At 51.0% G+C, this 16,686-nt stretch overlaps 3 protein-coding genes across 3 annotated transcripts; all 3 read right to left on the bottom strand.

Moving 5' to 3' along the window:
* Nucleotides 1-2,726: 2,726 nt before the first annotated feature.
* LTHEOB_5555 (Amidase) lies at nt 2,727-4,757 on the bottom strand (the record flags this gene model as incomplete). Its single annotated transcript, XM_035514713.1, has 5 exons — nt 2,727-3,461; nt 3,516-3,602; nt 3,659-3,965; nt 4,018-4,452; nt 4,504-4,757. The coding sequence occupies 5 exons, from the start codon at nt 4,755-4,757 to the stop codon at nt 2,727-2,729; spliced, it is 1,818 nt and encodes a 605-aa protein (XP_035373845.1).
* A 5,533-nt stretch (nt 4,758-10,290) lies between these two features.
* On the bottom strand, nt 10,291-11,256 carry LTHEOB_5554 (Quinone oxidoreductase 2; the record flags this gene model as incomplete). Its single annotated transcript, XM_035514712.1, has 1 exon — nt 10,291-11,256. The coding sequence occupies one exon, from the start codon at nt 11,254-11,256 to the stop codon at nt 10,291-10,293; it is 966 nt and encodes a 321-aa protein (XP_035373844.1).
* A 767-nt stretch (nt 11,257-12,023) lies between these two features.
* On the bottom strand, nt 12,024-15,521 carry LTHEOB_5553 (2OG-Fe oxygenase; the record flags this gene model as incomplete). Its single annotated transcript, XM_035514711.1, has 7 exons — nt 12,024-12,149; nt 12,399-13,080; nt 13,457-13,699; nt 13,746-14,092; nt 14,147-14,747; nt 14,798-14,938; nt 14,989-15,521. 7 exons carry the CDS (start codon nt 15,519-15,521, stop codon nt 12,024-12,026), a joined length of 2,673 nt encoding a protein of 890 aa, XP_035373843.1.
* Nucleotides 15,522-16,686: the final 1,165 nt, after the last annotated feature.

The following is a 16,686-nucleotide window of genomic DNA, read 5'->3' as shown; positions in this document are numbered from 1 at the left end:
ATGCCCATTTCAAAACTCCCTGCTCAAAAAATTTCCCCAGTTCCCAAAACTCTATGCCGAATGCGGCAAAACAAAAGCCCAAAATCCCTCCACTTGTGCCCCATCGGCTGCTTTACTCTGTGCCATATGGCCATGGTAGGTTGTCAGGTACAATTATTGTTTCTGGTACCATGTCTTGTCGAGTTGTCGTGCACTTAATTTTGTGTGATCTGGTGATGTGCAGGCAAAAAAGCTTCTGCAAAATTTTCGAGAGGCTCATGGTGACTGATTGATTGATTGTCGACTGGTTGTTGACTGGGCGTCGATTGATTGAGTTGATTGTGTGTTGGTTGGTTGTGAGGAGGTTGTGAGGAGGTCGTGAGGAGGTTGTGAGGATGATTGAGTTGAGATTGACTTTGAGGCTCAACTGGTGATTGACTATTAACTGTTAGTTGGTTGATGGTTACTTGTAAGGGGGTGCTACTTACTGCTTGCTTTGGCTTGCCGCGTCGTGGAGGACTGATTGTCGACAAGTCTGTAAGTGCAGACTTAGAGAAAAGAAAAGTTGCAACGTAGTCGGGGGTCGACGAGATTATAAAGGACCTCGCTCAAGAATTTTTCCTGCCGACCCAGAAACCTATATTCCTCATGAATTGGAATTATTTTGCGGCATTATTGTGTTGTGGTTAAGTGGTGGTGTTGACCCATATTCACGCCCTCTGTACCATCAGAAGTTGTGGGGTTGAGCTTTGACAACCCGCCGACAGCAGCACACGACAAGCGTAACACGCTGAGAGACAGGATTCACACTTGTCCCTGGACCCATAGCTGGCAGAGATTTCAATTTAATCCTTTGCGCGGCCCACCGTGACCGCTGTTAACTGTGTCTCCCCGCAAGCCCCTCAATCTCCGACCCCTCCCACCCCGCCTCAAACAGCGGCTCTCTCAGACTGACTTTTCAGTCGTCCGTACATCCAGGTACTTAAAATTTGGGGCCAATCGCACAAGCGGCGATTAATTGTACATAAGCAATTGCGCACGATCAAAAGATGCCATTGACTAGGAACGCACGCTGCATCTGGTGCACACATAGCTTCCAGATAGGGTAATCTGCGAGAACTTTTACGAATACGATTGGTTTAAAGCTGTGCATACTATGCCACGCCGCCATGTAGGTCATTTCGATGGCGTGGTTAGCTCATATACCATGTGCGTAACATCTGTCGCGTTGAAGGCCGGACGTCTCACGACCGTGTTGGCCGACATTTGCAGATTGGAAGCTCGGAGCAGTACTGATAAGTACGATGGATTGCTACCTACTCTACGTCTACCTTCTCCTACACACGCCACTCGTCCACACCCACCCTGACTGTCGCGTTGTCGTGCATTTGATTTTGTGTGATGAGGAAAGGCGCTGGTAAAAAAATTTCTGCAACATTGTCGTAAAGCTCATTTTGATGTTTAAGCTGATGATGATTGATTGTTTGAGTTGATTGTTGGTTAGTTGATTGTGAGGAGGATGTGAGGATGATTGAGGCTTTTGTGGTCGAGTGATTATGAGGATGATTGAAGTCTTGGTGGTTGAGATTGACTGTTCATTGTCAGCGTTGATAACTGGCTATATGGGGAGCTCGCTACTTACTGCTTGCTGAGACTTGTCGTTGTGAAGGATTGATGCCAGTTGGTGAGCCTGAAAGTGCAGACTACACTCACGCCGACCGCCATTACGCTCGTCGAAGGAACAACTGTGGTCTCGGGCACCATGTCCTGCCGTGTGGTTGTGCACTTAATTTGATGGGACGAGGACAGCCTGAGGCAAAAGATCCTCTGCAGAACTGCCAGAAAGCTCATCTTGCTGATCGGTTGTCGACTGGTTGTTGTAGCTTGTGTCGTGGAGGGCTGGCAGTTGGTGAGTCTGGAAGTGCAGACTTGAAGCGCAGGAACGAAGAGAGATTAAGAGAAACGAATAGATGGGGTCCGGACGTTCAGCGACCGCGTTGGCCGGCATTTGCACGGGGAAGGCGCGAAGCGGAATTGGCAAGTGCGGTGGTGGATTACTACCTACTCTACACCCACCTCATCCGGAACCAGCCGCTCCCTCACACGCTCTCTGCGCCCAGCCGCAACCTGTCACTCTTCTCCTGCGCTGAAAACAGCCCTGCGGCTGCGGACCTGGGCGTAGGGGGCTCGAATCGCCGTACGACCCGGCCATCACTTCGTCGACGACGCCGATTACGTCAATTGTAACGAGTGCGTCTTTGACCCGACATCTTAGCACGTTGAACAATTGGCGGCAATGGCTAGGGAGAAAGGCATGGCGACGGACGACCGCGCGCCACGGCAACAGAAGGGGTTGCGGCCTGCCGGCCGCTTGTGCCGTTCACGGCGGGCATCATGTTGTTGGCGATGCATTTGCTTTTGTTGCAGCGGAATTTGATGCGGAAAGAGTGCAGGTAGACATGCACGGGAAAAACACCTTGATGGACTGAGGAAAACTCTGATCAGGCGGTGACACGGTTTCACGGACACTTGAGAACCCCGAGAGCTTAGGCGGAGTACGGACATCTGCGTTTCTTTCCAAAGAAGGGCGCGGGCTACAGGTTACTGATGTCCCATTTTTTTCTGCTACATCGAAGTATACTGATACTGTTTGCCAGGATCTCCATCACAACGCCTTGACGACAAAGGACCACTGAGTTCAGATCAGGCACTCGCTGGCACAGGCGCCTTTAAGTCTTCCACATACCCTATTCTGGATCACAGGCATATCTATCAAGTGACTCATGTGTACAGGAGTAGCCTGGCCATCGGGCATCCCACGGGCCCTGAGCGGTGGCATAGTTATGCCATGCCGGCCGGGCATTCCATTGGAAGAGGTCGTCCATCGCCGATGCTACACGCACCAAGTTCGCCTCGCTCCACTGCCGCCCATATATGCAGATGCCGCAAGGCACGTCAAAGCCATTCTGGCCGACAGGCACCGAGGCCACAGGATAACCCGCATACGAAGGAATGGAAGCGCAGGCCGAGTCGCCGCCCCCTCCGTTGTCATTCGGCACGATGAGGGCGTCAAGCTCGATGACGGTGCCGTTGTCGAGCACATAGGCGTAACCCCCGTCAATGGCCTCTCGTGCGGTGCGGCGCCCCCAGTCGAAAGCCTTCCAGAACACGTCGCCCATCGTTCCGTTAGTAGCGACAGCGGCGTCGTAGAAGTCTTGGCCGGAGACGGTGTTGAACCACCAGGTCGAGTTGCCCAGGGCGCCGGTGCTGGCGTTGTGGGCGTCGTTCCAGGCTGCCATCTCGGCAAGGCTGTGCATGCCGTGGCGGCTATCGTCCTCGGGGAAGGTCCAGTTGATCAACCACTCGCCGTATGCGACGGCGAGGAGAGTGTTGTAGGCGATGAGCTGGTCATACTCGGCAGGGATGGTGGAGGGCTGGCCAAAACCGTAGGGATTGGCAATGCTCTTGATATTGGGGATGTACTGCAGGATATCAGTAAAACGCTTGGCAATTAGAATCCGGCGGACTTGTCTTACCGTGATGTTGTAGATTATTGCGCCTGCAGCTTCGAGCTCCTTGACCTTACTCTCATACAAGGTTCGTTGGCCCGGAGTATTGATAGCCTATGCTGATTCAATAAACGTTGTTTAGATATCACTGCCGGAAATATATCACGTACGGCGTTCGTTGACCAATATGGATTCCAGGGCAATCCTATCTTCATTCCTTTCAGCTCATCCTTGCTTGAGACATGAGCCACATAGCCATTTGTTGGAAGTTGACCAAGTGCGGAGAAAGTCAGGTTGTCGTATTGGTCCGCACCAGCCATGACATCCAACAAAAGTGCCACGTCTTTGAATGACCTAGCCAGGGGACCAGGGGTATCATGATAGAAGCTCCCGGGAATGATGCCGTGACGCGACATCAGCCCTGGAGTCGACTTAATGCTACGCAAGCCAAGGTGGGCCGACGGATGCATCAAAGAACTGGACCTCAGTCAGCCATGCTCACAGCACTCGAGTGAGTACTTTTTCGTACCCATGCGTCTCGGTTCCTAACGCAATAGCAACCTGGTTGATCCTGACGGCGACAGCGGAGCCACCGCTACTACCTGACGTCAATTGAGTCAAGTTGAACGGGTTTCTCGTCTGACCAGCCCGGGTAGAGTAACCATCGGAGAAGTTGACCAAGGCTCTGTGGTCCGCTGCTTCGGAAAGCGCGGCGTGCCCAAGCAAGACACCACCTGCGGCGCGGATTTTGGATACGACGGTCGCTTCCTGAGAATACCGGCCGCCCAAGAGGACCAAACCCCCTTCGCTGGTGTTATGCTTGTCATCTGTGTAGAAGTTGTCTTTCACCATGAAGGGGATGCCATGTAAAGGTCCACGAATGCCGGTTTTGGTCCGCTCTTGGTCAAGGGACGCCGCAATGGAGAGCGCCTCCGGATTGACCTCGCTCACCGAATGAAGGAACCTGCAACACGTGTGAGCTGATAGTATATTGGACCAGCTGTTTCGCGCTTACGGATTTGTCTGATCAATCCTGGCAAGATAACACGATACTAGATCCTGGCTCGATAGCTGACCCAGGGTCATCCATCGCTGAAGGTCATCCACTGTTGCATCCTCGATATCGATGCCATTGCATAATGGCATCAAAAAGGAGCTATCACTGGTGGAGGTAAAGTTGTTGTTGTTCACACCAAAGCCATTCTTGAAGGAATCCGCTTTTGTAGAAGTGGCAAAATTGGCGCAGAGAAGTAGCAAAAAAGTCAGCATAGTGGACTAATTTCAACTTTAATTCGAGAATGCATCTGCTGGGGTCGTGAGGCTTATATTTCTGGCAATGGCCTTTTAAATTACAATTGGCTTATCGTGTTTCTTGATGTTATCGGATCTAGCCGAATTGTAATGTCGACTTTATCTGTAAACACAGAAGGTAGTCTTGTTGTGTCGCTTTCGGAGTCTTCGGTCACATATCTATCGCCCGAGATCGGCATGAGTGAAATTGCCGAACTGCCAAAACGAAGCACTGGAGACTCTACAACAATATTGCAAACCGAGACGTATTTCTGTGGTATGCAGTGGTAGGCCAGACGTTGGAGCATATTGATATGCGTTCACGGAGATAGATAAGTTGTGGTGCTCCACCCTGTTCGGGGCACAACGGGTCTCAAAAGAAAGTGGCCCTCAACTCACCGCGAAACAACCTCGGCACGATCACTGCTTTTTTGAGACTAACGTGGGGGCGAAGCATCCACGGCATGCACGGTTGCGCGCGAATCTTTTAAGTACCCTTTAGCGTGGATCCTCTCGCAAACGCGCGACTCCGTGCGAAGGGAGAAATGCAATTTCATTGGCCGAATTGGTCTCAGTACGACCTCTATCCCCGCGGCTTGGAAAATGGCCGTGCTACTAACAAAAAAGTACCGCCACGCTTGTTGGTTACACAGCAAGACTTCCCCGGGCTAAAAATAAAGCGTATATTTATCAGCGAACTACTTGATCGAACTTCCTCCCAAACACCTCTCGTCGACAACAACAACTTTGAAGCACGCGAGGCCCCCTTTGACCTACCTATATATGCCCGGTGGAAATGCATGACAACCCGGTGCATCGCACCACGAACGAAACTCAAATTCCCCTCCTTAGTTATCCACACGCTACCGAGGAAATCGACAACGGAGACATTACCCACAGCAACAACGGTCCATTTGAATATAGCTTTCTCCACGACCAAGGCCGTCCGTCCGCTGTCCCGAATCCTGAAGCAACAAGTGAGAGTACCCTTCTTGCTACTCGTGAGCCGGCGGAAAATATCGGGAGTAGTATAACAGCAGAGGAAGATGCACTTACAAGTACGCCTACGATATGAATTGGAGCCAAAGGACCAAGTCACAAGCATAATGCTAACTCACCCTGGGTTCTAGAAGTAACAGAAGGCAAAGAGCAGCGGAACCCAAAATGGCTTCCATACACTTTGCGACCATGGTTCCTCGGTATTCTCAGCGGGACAAGCCTAGTTCTCTTCTTGGTTATCCTTCTTCTCTTCTGGTTCTCTGGTAAAAATCATGGCTTGGGAAAAGATTATGGGTCTTCCAAGATCCTTTTCGGATGGAGATTTACGCCCTCGCTTGTTGCTGTTCTGTACGTCCAGTTAACGACGATGCTTCTTGAGGATGTTAAAAGGACGGAGCCGTTTGCCAGGCTGGCCCGGCCAGGTGGTTCCTTAGCCAAGACAACAATATTCCAGGCACCAATGGCCTGGTGGACTGCTCTAGCTAGTGGGCTCTCCACGAAGGCCGACGGCCGTAGGAGCTGGCTCCTTGTGTCCTCTGCCTGCCTTAATATCATAGGATTTCTGGCCATATCACCTCTCTCGTCCTCTTTTCTGGAACCAAGAGATGTACCAATTACAAAGGATATCCAGTATGCTCGCACAGTGTTCAAACAGAACTCACCGCTTCCTCTCCATGCCAGAAGGGACACCTACTTGCGCACAATCGGACATATCCTACAAGATGTTTCGACGTCCGCATGGATATCGGATAACTACACAGTGCTTCCATTTTGGCCCTCGGACTCTGTGACAGGTAGCGCTCCTCTCGGACCCCTACTTTCCTCGTCTGCGCAAATTTGGCAGGCCGAAACGCAAGTCTTCAATACCGAACTAGAATGCGAACCAATGTCCTTGCTGCATAAGTCAATTAACAATGTCAGTTACACCGCCTACAACATTCTCAACGAGCCGCTGGATGAGTCTGGAATGATGGCCTCTATCGAACTCAGTTCAGAAGATGGATGTGTCTACGGCCTCGCCATATCGACCCAGGTGGCCCTTTTACAGAGCGGAGGTGCATCGTGGTCTGACATCTCGAAATTAATCACCCCTCCTTGGCCAAGAACATCTCTGTATTCATTGACAATAGATGATTCCATCCCTGGTACGATTTAAATGAATAATTCCGAGGAGTGCCGCGATAGAGAGTTGATTCTGTTCAGCACTCCTTGGCTTGCGCCTTCAAACATAAGCTATTCAGCAAATTGGACATTTTCACCCGACTTTCGAGTAGCTGGTCAGCTGTGTACCGCCAAATACTACACAGCGAACATTACAGTCCATGCTCAATTATCAGAATCCTCTTCCGAATTCAGCTTCGACCAGGACGAGTATCGGAGTAAACGGATCCCAGTACCAGAGAGCTTTTTTAATGTTACTGAGCTGCAGAACGTAACACTTAACGACAACTGGACATCATACATATACCCTCCATCGACAAGGTCTCGTCCCGCCGTCGGTGGGCTTTCCGCCTTACTTGGAGCTCCTTACAATTTCAATATGGGAGCAATGATGGATGATCAAGAGCTGGTAGCTCACGCCACCAAGATCAAACAGAGATTCTTGGGAGAGCTTCTCCAATCATCCCTTTTCCGCAACGGTGCTTCGGATACCGAACTCATCGGAGGCCGTACTACGGTAATCGAAAGACGTGTTGTGGTCATTGCAGATATTGCTATCGCACTGGCAATACTTCTTTTAGTATCATTCCTGCTTTCTTTGATTGTCTGGACCATTTCTCGGCTTCGGATGAGGCCTCTCAATTTGAGCCGAGATCCCGCAACAACCACCTGCCTTACGGGCTTGCTCACAGGAGAAGATCAAACGCGGATGAATTTAAAAGCGCACAGCCAAGTGAACAAGGCTGAACTCTACGACAAGCTCAAAGATAGGCGGTACTACATGAGAGCGAACGAACTACACGAAATGGACGCATCGGAGGCTGCTTATGACATCAGCGCCAGTAAGTTGTGACACTCGCTTCATTGGATTTTTCTCTGACAGTGAAGTAGCCAACGCGAATCAGTCAACCTCCTCAGCTCAGGACTGGAGACCCGTGGTCATTCGGTTGCGCGCATTTATCGCACTCTTACTGTTGCTTGCTGCTGTTGCAGCTGCAATTATTGTGCTCAAAGGCTTCGCAGATCGTTTCTTACTGTACCAATCGGCATTTGTCCAACAAGCGACTCTGCTCGACACGCGCGTATCTTCAGGCTCGTGGATATCCATTATCACGACCCTGGTTGCTGTCCTGATTAACTTGTGGTGGGGCGCGATGGATACAACCTTTCGCCGTCTACAACCTTATCTGTCCATGGCAGAACGGCCGGCATGTATTTCTCATGGTGCTGGTCTGTCTTACCAGTCATCGTACTGGATATGGGCAGCCGTGAAGGCTGCTTTAAAATAAACACTGGCTCTTATCCTTTGTTACTGTTGGAACATCACTCTCTCCTATACGTAAGTAGAGCTCCTATACATATATCGGACGCTATGAACTGATTATTCTTTCTCAGTAACAATGTCTATGTCAGCACTCTTCGAGAGTGAACAAGGTAGCATCTCTCAGACCCATATCGTAGAACGGCAACTGGAGTTGCGTCAAATCCCACTCTTGTATACCACAACGGCTGGTCCATCAGTCCATGCAGGTCCATCTCATCAGGCTCAAGTGCTCGAGAATCTCTTTGGGAACCTTTCGACCAACTGGCTATACAGTGCTACCATACAGATTGCATTGAATGGATCACAACCGGCCTGGAGTCTCGATGGCTGGAGTTTTGTTCCCATCGACGTGAACGGCATATCGAACTCCCTTGCCGCCCAAGGCAGGAATGAATTGACAGAGAAGGGACTACTGCCCGTGGCCACCAACATTACCGTATCAACTCCTGGCATCAGAGGCCGTATTGAATGCACGCCTTACGACAACTTGAACAACATCTCGGCATGGCTTACGGAATGGGATCTGACAAACTCGACAGTCTGGAATGTGAGCTCCAACCCAAAGGACATGGATACCGGATATGAGCTTCGCGCCGGTCGGACTACATTCAGGAACAACTTTCTAGATACGTCGTTTCTCGGAAATCCTTCTCGGCCCAGATGTTGCGTCAACGAAACAGCAAGTGATCCAGCACAGGCTCCCGCCGCCATTGGATACTGGTCACCCTTTGATGCCGCAGAATTTCCGTTCCCATCAAGCATATGGCCCCGAAACTTTACCACGAAATGGATCTATGGTGATTTGCGAGATGGATACAATATGTCAACTAAATACCGTGGTTCCGGTTCAAGTTCCACCTCTCCGGAACATATGCTCTACATGGACAAGTCATCGATACAAGCTCTCCGCTGTAAACCAATCATAGAGTCCGCGGCGGCCAAGGTTACAGTGGACCAAAGTAACGGCAAAGTACAGTCATTTGACATACTGGAAGAACCGATCATCATCGATACTCCTTGGACAGATGGTCTTTTGCGCCACGAGTTAGCAGTAAACAGAACCTCATCAGATGATGAAGTTTCCTATAATGTGACTGCAAGGTAAGTCTTAAGGCTAATGATATACGGTTAAATGACTTTTAGCTAATATTCCCCCTTTTGAATACAGTTACGGCGTTCTATTCCTAGACTCACTCTTGGGCGCATTTGACCTCGAGAACATTGGAGGCGCGCAGGACACTGCAGGCTACGGAGACGAAAATACGGACGACAACACTTTCAACGTACGTGACCGAGACAACGGCTTAAACTTGGACTTTATGACGTACTCGATGTACAAACTTGCGGACCAAAATCCTCAAGCCCTTCTCGACGCCGCCATCCTGGAAGACCTGGCGCAAACCACCTTCTCCACATTTTTCCAGCACTACGTCAGCAGCAATGTCTCCTTTGACTCGGGGAGCTGGGCATACCAGCCGATAAATGCAAGCCTCCCGTCAGATTTGACGAAGATATATAACGAAACTTCGGGCGAAACACCCGAGTATCAAGATGTGCTGCATCCGATTTCGCACACCAATCGCACGGCTACTGTTGAAGTCAAGACACCTTTACTGCTGCTGCGGATGAATTCCGTCTCTGTGTGGCTTAGTGTTTCTATCATTATATGGCTCGCTGGTAGTGCGATTGTCATAGCCATTATGCAGCGGATGTATTTGAAGCTGTTACTGAGGGATGTTGAATGCATCGGCGATGTGCTGGGCTTGGTTTGTGGGAGCGAAAAACTACTGCAATTGGTTCGAGATCAGAACATAGAGGAACTGCATCGGGATAGATATGGCGTTATGACTAAGTTGGGATCCTTCGAAGGTAGCAACGGGGAGACAAGATGGGGTGTGGAGGTAGTTGATGCCAGATAAAGGTCTCGCGGAGAAGTAGATGTCCATTCTTAATACTATTTACCTGTTTGTAATCAGCCACATTTTAGATTAATTCCACCTCTCAGCCTTACATGAACGCTCGCGGAGCCTACTGAGGCTTGGGAAAGATGTCCTTGTACTTCAACAGGGCCTCTCTAAACGAAAGCGGCTTCCGACCCGTCAACTTCTCCACAGCATCCGTAGTTTCCTTCATATGCCCCCACGCCACCATCTGCCCGCAGCAAAGGAGGTCATACATGCAAAGCTTGCACGGCAGCTTCGAGAAGTCCCCGTACACATCATACGGCAACCCGCGCTCCCTCCACCACCGCTCCAGCTCCCCGTCCTCCATCTCCACAAACTCGCCCGCGTACCCCGTCTGCGCCGCCATCCACTCAAACACCTCTCGGTACGTAACCGGCTCCGGCCCCGTGACAGCATACACCTGATTCGGCTCACCCCTCCCCATCAGCAACGCGCCCAACACCCTCCCGCAATCCTCGCGCGCCACGAACGCGCCCTTCGCGCCGGCACTATTACACAGCCAGCGGTCGCCGCAAAACGCAAAGCTCTGCGCGAAGAACTGCGGCACGTTATCCATATAAAGATAATTGCGCTGGATGTTGTACTGCAAGCCACTCTGCCGGATCAGCGCCTCGGTGAAGGCGTGGTCGCGCGGCAGGAACGGCATGTCTTCTTCCTTATCCACCGTCTCGCGCAGGTCTGCGCCGACGAAGCTGGTGTAGCAGATGCGCTGCACGCCTGCGGCCTTGGCCGCGGCGATGACGTTGGCGTGCTGTGCGCGCCGCCCCTCGCCGATCAGCCAGGTCGAGATGAAGGAGACGGCGGCGGCGCCGGCGAAGACGCGGGCGAGGCTGGCTTCCGGGTCGCCGTAGTCGAGCTGGACGAGCTGCGCGCCTTTGGATGTCCAGTCGCGGACGAGGGCGCGGTCGATGGAGTCGGGCTTGTGGCTGGTGAAGATGAGCTCGTCGTCCGGGCCGGCGAGCGTCAGGGCGTAGCTGGCGGCTATGCTGCCGAGGTTGCCGTCGCAGCCTGTGAGGACGTATTTGGGCATTGGCGCTGGTTTGTGGTGATTGGAGTTCGGGGTGAATCAGTCTACTTTGGAAGATGGAGAGGTCCTTGTCGAGAGTTGGACCTGATGCAAAAAGGCTACACTGGAAGCTTGAAGTCCTTAAATAAGGCAATTAGAGGTGGAGAGACATCTTCACCGCAGAGGCTCCGAAGCCATCTCACGAGAGTTCACGGCTTTGAGAGTCGGGTGAAGATCTCTTGGGGGCCAACAGTCATACCACCTTGACCGCTGTTATATGATATTGCCACGCGGCCTCCAGACGGTCAGAGACGATGCTATAGGGTCCAGATAACGGGAGGATGCATCGCTGCAAGGGTCCAGCTCACGCGAGGCCAATGGAGCCGTGCAGCAAAAGACGCCACCAAGAAACACAAGCGCGGATGCCAACAGCGCCTGAAAGCTTCTTCGTCAGCCGAAAAGGTGGGCACGGCAGTCATCGGCAGTTATTACGCCTCCAGGTGTGGGGTAGAGTCAAAAGAGCACCGTGCGACAGCGAGCCAGAGCGGATGCAGGAGAAAGGACCCACAATGAGTGGGGACGGGGATTCAGGACACCAGCGACGTGACGCAGGATGAGATAAGACGGTCGCCACTGTGTTTGCACGGAAAAAGAAATGGGCCATTTCTCCTTTCCATGCGTAATTCCTAGGCAGTGGCATGCGAGGAGATCAGCATTCGATTACAGTCTTCCGTCCTCAAACAATCTCATTACTACGAAACTCCAATTAGCAAAACTTACGCATGCCCGGCTTAATCGTCCGTCAAGTCCAATACATTAGTTTCATCCACCTTCCGTCTCACCGCTTCCCTGCTCTCGTCCGTATTCACCATGTTTTCTCCAGCCTTGCGCTTTGTCCTGGCCACCAGCGCACTGGACTGTGGAAGCACATTCCCAGCGGTTGGAAAGAGAGGCCCTGGGGTCTGATTGGTACCAGCCAACGGCGGTTGGACCAAGTTTTGCCGTTGCGTCCCCGGCTGGCCCTTACGAGGGTAACCGTAAAAAGAGGCATACGGATGATCTCCGCTTTCCATCAAAGATGCCATTTGCGCCCCCAAAAATGGCCGCGTTCCGTCCAACTCATATACCTTGTGTGGTGGGACGAGGTCGTGGTGATCGTCACCTACCACTACAGGTTCCTCCATCGCCCTCTGCTCCGAGTGCAAGACCACGTTTCCATAAGTCTCCCCCAGGACAGCCTCCAGGTCAATGACATTGCCGAGCTTCTTTACTTCCAAAACGAATTCCTTGCAATCTTCCACCCACCTCTTTCGTGCCGCCTCCCACGCCCATTTCCCCTTCCGGACAACGAGGCTTCCTGTGGCCATGCTGCATGTGCAACCAGCTGCTTGGGGCACGGAATTAATCAGCTTCTTCTGGCGGTACCCTGGCAGTGGAAAGCGACCTTCAATGTAATTCGGGTCCTGCAGAAATACATTGAGATGTCCACGATCCGTGATGAAGAGATGGTTCTGACGATTATCTCCCGGAGCAGATGGGGCAGGGGTGCGCGACCAATCAAAAATTGGCTCTTTGCCGACGGCGCGGTTGAAGTAGAACGTGACGAAGTCTCGGTAGAGCTCCCGAATCTTTGGGAATGCGGCGAGGGTCTTCAATCCATCACCTTTAATTTTCTGAGCGAGGAACTTCATAAAAGGCAGGAGCATGCGTCCTGCCTCGCGGTCGGCCATGCAAGGATTGGCGTGATTGGCAACGCCACGATTGGGGTGATTGCACTCGGCCAGAAGCTGCTGAATGATGGGAGCGACGTCGTCTTCCAGATTAAGCTCCAACGCCCGTGCAATGACACTTGAAAGAAGATGCCAGTCGCTATCCGGCACACGCCGCGGTCCTGGACTTAGCGTCCACAAGCTGTTGTTTAAGCTTGGTTCGGGCGCTGGGTACCGATATCCATACGGCGGATTCTTCGGCTTTTGCTCTCGGACAGCTTTGTCGAGCTTTCGGGTGTCGTGACGTAAGGAGAAGCGAGCGGCCATGTCTGCAAAAATCTTTGGAAACCTCTCCGGCATGAAGCTTTCGTGTCGCTCCTCAGACATCGATGAAACCTCATTTAAAAAGTGCAAAAGGACTGGTGTGTTTCTGGCGTGTCGTCTGAGTGCTTCTTCGACCCTTACAACCCCAATCATTAGCGGTGTCTACGAATGCATGACAAAATATTACTTACTTTTGAGCAGTTTGCTCAAAACGGCGAGTGGTCTTCAACATATCGACCAATGCTGTTACATCCTTCAAGTAGAGCTGAGAGACCTTCCCCAACACCTCATGGGTTTTTCGCTCAACAAAATCAAAGAAGCCGGATTCCGCTCCAGGGCCTAGCTGCGGTCGTTCGGAAGACCGACGGCCTAGAAGAGCCTGAAGAAAGTCATGAGTTTCGAACACGGCTTTGTCGGGGGTCAACTTCTCGAGCCTGTAAGAGTCAGTGAAAGTTCTGCAAAGTGAACCACCGACCTTACCCTGCCTCAAAACACTGAAATCCGGATTCCCATATCCAGGAAGACAAGTCAGAAAGTCCTTGGGACGACAACGGCTTTTTGAGTGGCAGTGCAACAGAATTAAAGAGTTCAGTGTCCTTTAGGGATATGCATGCTTGGATGATGGACTCAAGCTCGCCAAGATCATCACCGTAGAGTACCATGTCGGCTGACCTGCGAAGAAGAAAGTCCTTGAAAGCTGAGATAGCTTTCGTGTCGTCCGCATCATCTACTTGCTGTTCGCGCAGATGGTCAAACATGACAGCTGTTGAGCATCTTTCATGTGCAAGGAACTCTCTGGCCTCATCGTGCGACATCATCACAAGTGCCTGGATAGATCATTTAGCAAGCCAATCTTCACCGTCTAAGATCAATATACTTACGGTCCCTCGAAATTTATGCGTCGCGCAAGCATGGTCGCTGCTGTCTTCCAGGTCCGTCTCTGATGCTGCGTCATCGTCTTCCCAGTGCCCCTGCAGAACCTCTTCCTCTTCGATGTCGACATCTTCCACGAGAAGTCGCCCACTCAGGTCGAAAACTGAAACCAGGGAGATTTCTTCCTCAAGTATCTCCTTCATGTCGTGGATCTCGTCAGGGTTTTCGCTTGCCCAGTCGTCGTCGTAATCATAATCGACAAACTTGACATGTCCGTGTCGTCTCTTTTCAATAGTTGCCAGAAAGATGTCGAAATCCAATTTCTGACCAATCCCTTTCAATGTGCGGGCCAAATTTAGGTCTCCACCTAAGAGTGCATCCAAGCTCAGCTGATTCTTGTAGTCGTTCTTTAGCACGTAGACGTATCGGGGTGCTAAATCGTAAGCGGGATGCTTCCAGGTCTCGAAATTCGCGTGGAGTTTGCTCGTTTGTGCGGACAACATCGAACTTGAGTAAATGTCTGGTTGTTCAAAGTTCTTGATATCGTACACCAATGTCCAACGGTATCCGGATGAAATTGCTTTTATCTCGGGTTCGATATCACGATACCTGCCCAGATTCAGCGGAGTGGCACGTTCAAGCAGAAAGTCAGGGCGTACCAGCACATGAAAGACGGCCGCTGCCCCGAGCTTGTGAGTTTCTCCTCAGCCGAGGCTAGCTTCACATGCACATCACCTCCTTGGTGCGGCGAGGGCAGGCAGACAACGAGAGTTCCAACTGCGCCAAGGAGTGCCTCGTTCCTGCCCAATACGTCAGCATGAGACCCAGCGTCCGTGCAGCTCTGGCTCACATGGACGGCACGTCGACACCTGTATCCTTGTTACACAGCTGCATCTCTCGCAGTTGGGCTCCGATCGCATCCGGTTTGCCACCAATTCTCAACTCTTTGACGGCCTCATCTACGAGGCGGTGCAGCACGCGCTGTTCCCACAATGGATTCTCGAAACGAAAAGCATTCGGCTTCAGTGTTCCCTTCTCGGAGAGCGCGACAATCTTCTCCGCATGTTCGATACTAAGGGGCATGGGAATCCTACCGATGCCATCGATGTGAATCTGCGGGTCTTTGAACACCTCATCGCCGATCGGCGCTGAATGCGCAAAGGTGCCAACATCGTCACGACAGAACCAATCCAGGGTGGTGCAAAGCGAGATTACGAAGTCGTCGACATAGGAGCTGCTTTCGATTTCGCCGGCTTGGAACTTAATGTCACTACTGGAGTCGTCGCTGGACTGGTCGTCGCTGATGCTGGAATGGCTGTCGCTGATGCTACAGTCGCTACCCAAGTCAATGATGTTAGGCTGTGGTCTGGACGACTCTGCCATGGTTGGCAGTTCACATTGAAACGACGATAAGGACAAGTGTGTCGAGAGGGACGCGTGCGACGACGCGAAGGGTACAACACGCTAGCGCGTAGATCACATGTAGGGGTACTCGTGATTGGTCAAATGCTCAAGAAAGGTAGTAAGCATTGCAATTTGAACCACGTCTCTACAGCTTCCTTCATGTAGACCCCAGTGATCAACTGCGAAATGCCTTCTTCTTTCTACACCATGAGGCTCGTCCTGATTTTCAAAAATCCCCAAGGCCGAGCAAGCGCTCGGATAGTTTTCGCTCGTGCATTGCGTCAACAAGATGACTCCCGCTTCAGTCTTCGAATCCATCTATATAGTGAGTGTAGGTCATCTTGGTGGTAACTGCCGTTATGAAAACTGATTTTGCAGGCATATATAAGTTACGAAAGCGGTGAGCCGAAGGGAGGTAAGAGGAGGGTGCGGCAGTATCTAAGTAAGGGATAACTGAGCACGGACCTCTACGTAACTTGTCAGTGAATTAAAAATGCAGTATATATACACAAAGCGTTGAGTGTAATTCAACAACATCGGGGGTGTGGCGCAACGGTAGCGCGTCAGATTCCAGCGAACACTCTGGAGTTTCCTGAAGGTTATGCGTTCGAATCGCATCATCCTCATCGGTGTTTCTTTTTTTCTTTTTAACTTTTTACCACTTCGACTCCTACTTTTACCAGATCATTAATGGGAATTCTAGCTATTGTAACTTTTGTTTTGCTCTTGTGAGCCTGGACGCGCCGCAAGCTTTTTTTTCTTGGTACATTCTTTGCACTAAAAAATATTGTGTTTAAAACTAAAAGGTATTATTGTAGCTTTCTGCAACGATCGCTTTTCTCTATCTCGCCCCCAAGAATCTATTTTTGAGATATTAATAGTCTTTGGTCACGTTTAACCGGGAGTAGAGTATAACGCTAAATAATAAACCCCTTTAGCTCTGTTTAAATTAATAGATCCAGCATGATTAAGTATCCGAAGTACTTGATATATCCTACACAATTGGATACTCAAGCCCGCAAATGCAGTTTCTTTATTTCTCATCAGAGCAAGGAAGGAGATGAATAAGAAAAAGCAAAATCAAACCCATGAAAAAGTACACGGAGTTGAGTAGGTGCACAATTAATCTTCGATTGCCGCTAAG

This window comes from Lasiodiplodia theobromae (genome assembly GCF_012971845.1).
Source record: "Lasiodiplodia theobromae strain AM2As chromosome Unknown scaffold_15, whole genome shotgun sequence".
NCBI classification, from domain to species: domain Eukaryota; kingdom Fungi; phylum Ascomycota; class Dothideomycetes; order Botryosphaeriales; family Botryosphaeriaceae; genus Lasiodiplodia; species Lasiodiplodia theobromae.
Note: the sequence above shows the minus strand (reverse complement) of the source record. Positions and strands in the feature narration are given on the sequence as shown.